Genomic DNA, 11,304 nt, shown 5'->3' on the forward strand with positions numbered 1-11,304 from the left:
GCTCAGTACTAGGGCAGTTACTTTTCACTGCTTTAAATGTTACCCTTGCGAGATATTATCAGGAGACGTGGTGTTAGCTTTCACTGTTATGCTGATGATACTCCGCTCTATATTTCTTCGCGGCCTGGTGAAACACACCAAATTGAGAAACTAACAGAATGCATAGTCGATATAAAAAACTGGATGACGAGTAACTTTTTACTGCTAAATTCAGAAAAAACAGAGGTGTTAATTATCGGACCTAAAAACCCCGCATGTAATAACCTAGAACATTATCTAACACTTGATGGCTGCTCTGTCAATTCTTCTTCATCAGTCAGGAACCTAGGTGTGCTGTTTGATAGCAATCGTTCCTGACTGATGAAGAAGAATTGACAGAGCAGCCATCAAGTGTTAGATAATGTTCTAGGTTATTACATGCGGGTTTTTAGGTCCGATAATTAACACCTCTGTTTTTCTGAATTTAGCAGTAAAAGTTACTCGTCATCCAGTTTTTATATCGACTATGCATTCTGTTAGTTCTCAATTTGGTGTGTTTCACCAGGCAAGAAATATAGAGCGGAGTATCATCAGCATAACAGTGAAAGCTAACACCACGAAAGCCATGTTTCTAGCATTTGTAAAACTGCGTTTTTTCATCTCAAAAGCATATCTAAATTGCGACCTATGCTCTCAACGTCAAATGCAGAAATGTTAATTCATGCGTTTATGACCTCAAGGTTAGACTATTGCAATGCTTTATTGGGTGGTTGTTCTGCACGCTTGATCAACAAACTACAGTTGGTCCAAAATGCAGCAGCTAGAGTCCTTACTAGAACCAGGAAATATGACCATATTAGCCCGTTTCTGTCAACACTGCGCTGGCTCCCAATCAAACATCGGATAGATTTTAAAATCTTGTTAATTACTTATAAAGCCCTGAATGGTTTAGCTCCTCAGTACTTGAGCGAGCTCTTATCACAATATAGTCTTCCACGTCCACTGCGTTCTCAAAACTCTGGCCGTTTGATAATACCTAGAATATCAAAATCGACTGCGGGTGGCAGATCCTATTCCTATTTAGCACCCAAACTCTGGAACAATCTACCTGACACTGTTCGGGAGGCAGACACACTCTGTCAGTTTAAATCTAGATTAAAGACCCATCTATTTAGCCTGGCTTACACACTAATACGCTTCTATTATTCAAATCCGTTAAATGATTGTTAGGCTGCATTAATTAGATCAACCGGAACCGGGAACACTCCCCATAACACACGATGTACTCGTTACATCGTAAGTAGAATGGCATCTACGCTAATATTTGTCTGTTTCTTTCCTATTCTGTTTCTCAGTCCATATCCGATCAGATGGTGGATCAGCACCAAGAGATGATGTCTACAGCCCTGATCATCAGCGGAGACCAGGACACCCAGATGAGTCCCAGAGACATATCCCCAGTGAAGACCTCGATTAAAATACATTAAAACTAAAAATATAATAAAATACCTAACTACATAATACTACTATTGTTAGAAACTGCAACAAAATTAAAATAAGAAATATAAACTTTTGAACTGCGGGTTTCGTCTGGCCAGAGGAGAACTGGCCCCCCGACTGAGCCTGGTTTCTCCCAAGGTTTTTTTTTCTCCATTCTGTCACAGAGGGAGTTTTGGTTCCTTGCCGCTGTCGCCTCTGGCTTGCTCAGTTGGGGACACTTAATTTCTTGCGATTATCGCCGATTTGATTGTCTGCACAGATATTATTTAAACTAAACTGAGCTAATGACATCTCTGAATTCAATAATGAAATGCCTTTAACTGAAAATTGAGTGTTTAATCTTATCCTTATACATTACTGACACTCTATCCTCCAATTTGATACTGTTAAGTGCTTTGACACAATCTGTATTGTTAAAAGCGCTATATAAATAAAGTTGACTTGACTTGACTGTATCCAAGCATGTTAACAGAAAGTTGAGTGGAAGGAAATAGTGTGGAAGAAAAAGATGCACAACCAACCAAGAGAACCGCAGCCTTATGAGGATTGTCAAGCAAAATCGATTCAAGAATTTGGGTGAATTTCACAAGGAATGGACTAAGGCTGGGGTCAAGGCATCAAGCGCCACCACACACAGACGTGCCAAGGAATTTGGCTACAGTTGTCGTATTCCTCTTGTTAAGTCACTCCTGAACCACAGACGTCAGAGGCGTCTTACCTGGGCTAAGGAGAAGAAGAACTGGACTGTTGCCCAGTGGTCCAAAGTCCTCTTTTCAGATGAGAGCAAGTTTTGTATTTCATTTGGAAACCAAGGTCCTAGAGTCTGGAGGAAGGGTGGAGAAACTCATAGCCCAAGTTGCTTGAAGTCCAGTGTTAAGTTTTCACAGTCTGATTTGGGGTGCAATGTCATCTGCTGGTGTTGGTCCATTGTGTTTTTTTGAAAACCAAAGTCACCGCACCCATTTACCAAGAAATTGGAGCACTTCATGCTTCCTTCTGCTGACCAGCTTTTTAAAGATGCTGACTTAATTTTCCAGCAGGATTTGGCACCTGCCCATACTGCCAAAAGCACCAAAAGTTGGTTAAATGACCATGGTGTTGGTGTGCTTGACTGACCAGCAAACTCACCAGACCTGAACCCCATAGAGAATCTATGTGGTATTGTCAAGAGGAAAATGAGAAACAAGAGACCAAAAAATGCAGATGAGCTGAAGGCCACTGTCAAAGAAACTTGGGCTTCCATACCACCTCAACAGTGCCACAAACTGATCACCTCCATGCCACGCCGAATTGAGGCAGTAATTAAAGCAAAATGAGCCCTTACCAAGTATTGAGTAGATATACAGCAAATGAACATACTTTCCAGAAGGCCAACAATTCTCTAAAATGTATTTTATTTTTTTTATTGGTCTTATGAAGTGTTCTAATTTGTTGAGATTGATGGAATTGGTGGGTTTTTGTTAAATGTGAGCCAAAATATCACAATTAAAGGAACCAAAGACTTAAACTACTTCAGTCTGTGTGCATTGAATTTATTTAATACACGAGTTTCACAATTTGAGTTGAATTACTGAAATAAATGAACTCTTTCATGACATTCTAGTTGATTGAGATGCACCTGTATATATTTCAACCCAATTTTGGATTAACCCAATATGGATTAACCCAGATTTTGGGTTAAAATTTTTATGTAAAAATTTAAGCCAACACCTGGGTTAGTCCATATATGACCCATTTTTTTTTAGAGTATATGTCTATGGAATTATTTTTAATAGAAAATAAATATTAACTCAAGTGCAATGTCCAATGTACTCCTAGGTGTAAACCACTGTGAGAGGAAGGTATCTCGCTGTGCCAGTGTAAAAAACCTTACTCTGGAAGACCTGTTGACCTTGATGGAGAGTTTACCTGGGGAGAAAGTGAACGAGGAGGATGTTCGAGCCCTGGTCCGCTCCTGTCCCTCACAACGTTACATCCTGCAGCTCCTACACATGTGGAAGCTTCAGAATGGAGGTCAGGACCTGGCCAAAGCTTTATCTTACAGTCTCCGCAAACTACATTTGAAAGGTGCTCGCCGACCTCTTCTCAAAATTCTGAAGAGGATGAGTCGGATTATTAATGCGTCAACCATATACCGTATGTATGAGAAGATGATTGTTAACATGATCCAGGAAAATACATGTTTCAAAACCAAACTGTACAATGACTAATTATACTTTATCGAAAGACAATTGAAACAAGTTATTTAAATGAAGAGAAGTTGTTTATAGTTTTTGACAATTGTGAGCTAAAAGGGTTAAGTAACTGATTTTTGTGTGGAAATGTAGACCTTTTTTTTTTCTTGTGGCCTGTTATTTTAGTTTTTTTTTATTGGACTGAAACTAAGAATTTGATTCCAAAATGAAAATATAAGCCAAGTTCTACAGGAAAGTCAACTTTAACTTAGAATATTGCTTGACCTGCCAAGTCTCTGAAAATGAATCTATATGTTTTAATAAAGTTGTAAATATTGGAATTTGGTCATGAATGTATCATACAATGGAGAGCAGTTATGTTATATTTAACTGTAATTATATTTTGTCATGTTTTGTTTTGTTTATAACATTTTAAAAAGAAAATATTATTTATCAATTTGTCAGAAAACTGGACTCTAGAAATTCAGTATATCATTTGTTTTTGATTTAAGCATTTTAGTGTAGTTGTGACTGTTTTGAGTAGATATTGATGTTTATCACCACATATTTTCATAATTAAAGTATTCTCACAATTTTAAGGTCTGCCACGATGTAAGAAAATATTTTTATACACTTTGTTGTGTTTTATTGTGGATGATGAAGACTATTTGTCCATTCAGGGTCCACTAGAGCTTAAGGCCCCCAGTTACCATTTAGTCATCTATTGTTAGCCTACCGAAACTTGTACGTTTCTCTTGTCACTTAATGTAGTATAAGGCATCTATCACTAACGATGGTGGGGGCCTCGACAGACAAGTGCGCAGGGACCTTGCAGGACCATATTCTGACCCTGTAACCATGACAAGCTTGTGAACTCTTTAAAACTGTTTGCGCTGGATAATCAAGGGAGCTAATAACGTAATCGCAATTATAATTTAATCTCTCAGACACCCTAAAATGTGCTTATTGTTTGATGTCAATTTCTCATTCCAATACTTTGTTTTTTTTTTATTTTATTTTATTGCCAGTGTAAATTTGCTTGTTTTTTCTTTAAAAATGAATTTCTCGGATCAATCACTCTTTGCATTTGTACGTTATTTAACTCTTCGCTATGCTGTTTGTATTATATTCATTGAGAATATGAAGGTATCATACAGAAAAATATTCAAATATAGTAGGAAGCAGTTAGTGTGACCACTGGAAAAATAAGAATTCAACAAGCATCTATGTATAAACACACCCAATCCATTAGATGAGGAAATGACTAAATAAAACAACTGAGAATAGTATGCTACATGAGAGAAGGAGCATGGTGTACAGTATAAAAGGGCTTGTTTTTGTTTTACAGGTTTAGTATTTACTTTAGATCTTACTTCATCTTTCCAAATCCTTTGGAAATCAAAGATGAGTGATGACTGATGAGTTATTAAACATTTTATTTTTACAAAAACAACTACATAACCTTCCTGTGCAACATTGTACTGATTCCAAATTTAGATGGAAGTTTGGTGGTCTATTGTAGATTTTAGGTTAACTGTTTACTTCTGTTCCTTTTCTTGTAAGAAAATATTTTAAACAGTCAATTAATAAGACAATGAAAGTTAGACTTTTTTTCTTCATTCTCACATGGTTCTCACATGTTATGGCTGTCATTGCTTCTGGTTTCACTGATATTTACCACTGAGAAGTCAAATGACCTTAACAAAGAGCTGTGCATGAATTGAATTTGCATCTATGATATCAGAAAATAGATTAGACCGTTTTAAGTGGAACATGTGAGACCTAATCATAGATCACAAATTCATAAAGATTAATTAGTTGATAAGATAATATATTACTGGAAGCAATATGGCAATTACATTTTAATTTCACTGGATAATCTAAAATGGTCGTATGGTTCTCTATATCCTCATAATGTATTACTTGGGTGTTGGGTAGTCATGCACACACTTCTCAGCAGTCCAGCCTCTGTGTGGGTGGGGATACATTTAAAGAGATGAAAGCCCTTAGTTCTTCCTTTTTTCAGAACGAGAAAGTAAAATGGGTCATATTTATGTAAGTACAGTAGAGTAATACTAATGAACATAAATTCAATTTGTAAATATTTTGTGTTGTAAATGTAAGTGCACATTATTATAGTAATTAATTATACTAATGAAGGCTCAAATGCACTTCACATACAGTGTACTTACACTGTACATACAGTGCAAAGAAGGTAGTGAGTAATATTAGGTAACTACTTGAACTTAATATGGGTTAAGGTTAGATTAAGGGTTAGATTCAGAGTTCATACCTAAATATTATAGTAAGTACAGTGTACATATAAATAGATCAGACAAAAAAAATAAATTGCTACCAAAAATGTGTCATTTTTACCAGAAAAATAATATAAAAATGATAGGCTACAGTAAAATTGTGCTTAAATGTAAATTATCTGATGGATAATTTATGTAATTATATTGTAAAATACTGTGAAATAATTGTTCATTAATTACCTTTACGTAATTACCTTAATTACCTGTAATTTACAGCAGAAATCACAACATACAGCAGTATTTAATAAAGTAATATTTAACATACATATACATAACTGACATTTTATTTGAATGTTTAAGGAGAAAAGGTCTTTCCCATGATTCCATATTGGTTGATTCCATATTTATTTATTTTTAATTATGTATACTGGAGTGATTGTTAAATTTTGTAATATAGTTAACAACTATATAGTTTACCGCATTACTTTAGTGTGTTACCTTGATGGTGTGTTGTTTGTGTGGGTAATACTGTTCATTGAATCTTTAAGTTGTGCTAATTTGCTGCAAAGACTTATTTGGATGAACTTTAAGTCATTTTGTGGTTTTCCACCTTTGTTAGGGGAAAAAAAAATAAAACAGTGTTACATGGACACTGCAATTGTTTTTTTTTTTATGTTGTAGAAATATTGCAGTGTTGAACATCAGCTGGCTCTCTGATGCTACTATTACACACTGACACATCAACAGTAGAAGTCCTCACTTACCAGCATGAGGACCCGGTCACAAGGCAGATATTCACATGCACACGCTGCCCCCAAGAAGTCACACGAGTGAACACTGCACTGCAACTGAGGACACCGCCTGCTTACCATGTCCAGAGGACCATTTCACACAGTTCTGGAACTACTTACCGAAATGCCTGTATTGCAGCACTTTCTGCGCAGGAAATGAGTACATTAAGAAAGAATGCTCTGCTACTAAAAATAGAGTTTGCCAGTGTAAATAAGTCTATTTTTGACAAGCCAAATTCTGCATCAAGCACGTGGAGTGTCCATATGGATGCGGTGTCCAGTGGAATGGTATTTTAGACGTTTCTGGGGTATTATGTTTTTCTGTGTTTTTGTTTCTAAATTACGTTAGCGAAACGTTTTTAATGTGTCTATAGGTACCTTACACAGTGATACAAAATATGAGAGGTGTGCGCAAGGCACCTTTTCTGCAGTCACGTCCTCGACATCGCCTTACATAAAACACACCAATTGCAAATCGATGAATCTTGATGTGGTGGCTTGGCTGTTATTTTTAATAACATGATTAAGTGCAATTTACAGCCTGTTGAAAGCTTCACAAGCTTCAAAGCACAATTGATGAAGATTGACTTGGCCTCACCAGTGATTTGTGCCTTGATATATAGGCCTCCTGGCTATAATAAGAACTTTCTTGATGAGTTTTTAACTGTGGTTATTCCATCCGCGAACAGGATTTTGATTATGGGTGACTTTAATATCCATGTCTGTTGTTCAGGTAAACCCATGGCCAAAGAATTTTTTAATTTAGTTGACTCTTTTAATTTATGCCAATATGTCTTTAGACCTACACATGAACATGGACATATACTTGACTTGGTTTTCTCGTTGGGGATAACAATTGAAAATCTCTGTGTTGAAGAAACGGCTATCTCGGATCATATGCCTATAAGGTTTAATCTGTCTTTTGCAACAAATGCATTCAGTTATCAGTCCCCTTCATTCTTGTCCCGGGTTATTACTACCTCCACACCTAGTGCCTTTTCAACTGCTTTTATTACTGAATCATGAGTCTACAATGTCATACCCTATAGGACCTGATGAATTGTTAAACTCTTTTAATCATGTCTGTTCAGAGATTTTGGATAATGTTGCACCTTTTAAAATGAGATGTCATAAACGATTTGACTCGGAATATGAGGCGGGTTTGTCGTCAGGCTGAGCGTAAGTGGCTTAAAGATAAATTGCAGGTATCTTATGAAATTTTTAGAGAGTCTCTATCAAATTATCAAAATGCTGTTAAAGCCGCTAGATCTTCATATTTTTCACGAATTATATCGCACAATTCAAACAGCCCAAAGGTATTGTTTTCAATCATAGATAAAGTACTGAGTCCATCTATTCCATTTTTCCCTATTGCGTCTAAGGGTTTGTGTGAGAGTTTTTTTTTAGAATTTTTTATTGATAAGGTTAATCAATAAAAATTATCGGTCGGACATTATGCGTGTAGGGAATGCTATAGCTAACAAAATAAATTTGTCTCATTGCTTGAGTAAATTTGAATTGATTACATTAGATCAGTTGAAAAATATAATATTGCATTTAAAGCCTACTACTTCTCTTCATGACATTCTTCCGTCCCGATTGTTTAAGGAGGTGATAGACACTACTGGTCCCAATATATTATCGATTATAAACAGTAGCTTATTTCATGGCATTGTACCGTTAGAGTTTAAGCAAGCTGTTATTGAACCAGTCTTAAAGAAAATTAATTTGGATTCACAGGAATTAAAAAAATGTAGGCCTATTTCCAATTTACCTTTTATGAATAAGATTTTAGAGAAAGTTGTCCATAATCAACTTGTTGATTTTTTGAGTGGAAACAATATAATGGATACTTTTCAGTCTGGATTCGGACCAAACATAGCACTGAATCAGCATTATTAAAGGTTACAAATTATATTTTGTTAAGTATTGACTCCGGGAAAAGTGTTGCCTTAATGATGTTGGATTTAACTGCAGCTTTCGATACTTTAGATCATGCAATTTTAATAGAACGTTTTAGAGATTATGTTGGGATTAAGGGGGTAGCCCTTAAGTGGTTCTCTTCCTACCTGCAGGACAGGACATACTTAGTTAAAATTGGAAATCATTTCTCGTCATCTGCAACAATCACTTGGGGGGTTCCGCAGGGATCAATTCTTGGTCCAACTATATTCTCATTATATATGTTACCCTTGGCGACAATTTTTAGGCAATATAACATTAATTATCATTTGTATGCTGATGATCTTCAATTGTATTTTCCTTTGGAGTGTGATGGCTGTACTTCTTTTGCTAATTTTTATAAGTGTATGACTGAGGTAAAGGGATGGCTAGCAAATAACTAAATGAGAGTAAGTCTGAGTTTATTGTGTTTGGGAACAAAATGTCTGGAAATGACCTGATTGAAAGTTATGGACTTCTATCCAATAATAGTTATGTGAAGAATCTTGGAGTACTTTTTGATTCTGAAATCCGCTTTGATCGGCAAGTTAATAGCGTGGTGAAAACATCTTTTTTTCAGTTAAGAAAATTGTCTAAACTGAAATCTATCCTTTCAAATAATGACTTGGAGACTGTTTTGCATGCTTTTATTTCTACACGGTTGGATTATTGCAATGCTCTCTATCTGGGCGTAAGTGCATCTTTGGTTGCCCGTCTTCAGTATGTCCAGAATGCTGCAGCAAGAATTCTGACAAATACTAAAAAACGAGATCACATAACGCCTGTATTGATATCCCTTCATTGGTTGCCTGTAAAATATAGAATACAATACAAGGTGTTAATGTTTGTCTATAAAGCATTGCACAATCGGGCTCCTGAATATATAAAGGACATGTTAATTCCTTACCAGTCCCTTCGTACCTCTCAAAATATGCTTCTAACTGTTCCGCGGTCTCGGTTGAGGCGTAGTGGAGACCGTGCTTTTTCTGTGGCGGCTCCTACACTCTGGAACGTATTACCGTTATCCTTAAAATCATCGTCAAGTATGGACATTTTTAAAAAGGACTTGAAGACCTATTTATTCTATCAAGCTTTTGGCGTTTAATTGGGTTGAAGAATTGTGAAGGATTGGCTTTTTGTTATGTCTTGTTATTCCATGTTTGTATGAATTTTAGCATTTCTATTAATTATGGACAGCACTTTGGTCCATTTTAATGGCTTTGAAAGTGCTCTATAAATAAAAATTGAGTTGAGTTGGTGCTGAGGGGAACCGGCTGGCATGATAACATATGCTCAACATGTGAAAATCTCCAGAATGATGATAAAGTGTCTAATTGGTCATCGATTCCAAGTCATACATAATTCATATGTAATTTTTAGCCGACTTGGACCCTTGAATGTTTTTACATTGTGGTATTCTGACCTGCAGAGGACAGCACAGAGTAATTAAAAGACATTTACACAAGCATACTTTGTGCTAAGATTCTCTGGTGCACCCACCTTAGTCAATTACTAAACACAAAGTAAAATAGAAATATCAAGAATTCCAGAGAGTTGTATGGAACAGTTATATAAACATTCTTAACAAATTTGCTTAGTGTTACCAAAAAATAAATAAAAAAAGGGTTTGGAATTACATGACTAAATAATAAAACAAAATGCGGTAACACTTTACAATAAGGTTCATTAGTTAACAGCATTAGTTAACATGAACTAAGAATGAACAATACTTCTTCAGTATTTATTGAAGGAACACTCCACTTTTTTTGGAAATAGTCTCATTCTCCAACTCCCCCAGAGTTAGTAAGTTGAGTTGGTAAGACTTTATTTTGAAGGTCCCTTTTGAACGTTCTGTTGACATTAAGTAATGTTGCAACTACGTCATGTCAACAAACTCTCATAAGAGTATTAGTAGACTGTCTGCTTCATATCTACTAACTCCTTATAGTCAGTAGAATATCTGTTGGGAGACCAACACAATAAGTAACTTTGCAAGAACATGTCAATTTATTCTAACCCTAACCCTACCAGTCAACTAATACACTACTAACATTCTAATGAGAGTCAGTAAAAATGTAGGTGCAACATTACTTATAGTCAATAGAATGTGTTAAAGGGACCATCAAAATAAAGTGAAACCATTGAGTTTTACCGTTTTGGAATCTATTCAGCCGATCTCCGGGTCTGGCGATAGCACTTTTAGCATAGCTTAGCATAGATCGTTGAATCCGATTTGACCAGAAGCATCGCGTTCAAAAATGACCAAAGAGTTTCAATATTTTTCCTATTTAAAACTTGACTCTTCTGTAGTTCTATCATGTACTAAGATACGATTAGGAACTATACTCCCATTCCGGTGTAATAATCAAGGAAGTTTGCTGCCGTAACATGGCCGCAGCAGGCGCAGTGATATGCCACGGCAAGCACCACTCACATTTTCTTCAGGAAATGTACATATCTATTTCCACATACGCTGTGTGATATCACTGTGCCTGCTGTGGCCATGTTACGGCAGCAAACTTCCTTGATTATTACGCCGGAATGGGAGTTTAGTTCCTAATCATATCGGCCTAGAAAATCGCAACTTTTCATTTTCCACCGGTCTTAGTACACGATAGAACTACAGAAGAGTCAAGCTTTAAATAGGAAAAATATTGAAACTCT

The 11,304-nt window shown here is 36.1% G+C and overlaps 1 protein-coding gene and 1 pseudogene across 1 annotated transcript in view; both read left to right on the forward strand.

The window, feature by feature from the left end:
* The window catches only part of LOC131521605 (tumor necrosis factor receptor superfamily member 11B-like), a 135,617-nt gene extending 130,903 nt beyond the window's left edge, over positions 1–4,714 (forward strand). Inside the window, exon 5 of the mRNA XM_058746514.1 lies at positions 3,298–4,714. Coding sequence (XP_058602497.1) covers positions 3,298–3,689 — 392 coding nt within the window. The 3' untranslated portion in view covers positions 3,690–4,714. The remainder of the gene's footprint in view (positions 1–3,297) is intronic.
* A 1,910-nt stretch (positions 4,715–6,624) lies between these two features.
* On the forward strand, positions 6,625–10,002 carry LOC131522464 (tumor necrosis factor receptor superfamily member 11B-like; annotated as a pseudogene).
* The last annotated feature ends 1,302 nt before the right edge of the window (positions 10,003–11,304 follow it).

Source organism: Onychostoma macrolepis, chromosome 16 (genome assembly GCF_012432095.1).
Source record: "Onychostoma macrolepis isolate SWU-2019 chromosome 16, ASM1243209v1, whole genome shotgun sequence".
In the NCBI taxonomy this organism is placed as follows: Eukaryota; Metazoa; Chordata; class Actinopteri; order Cypriniformes; family Cyprinidae; genus Onychostoma; species Onychostoma macrolepis.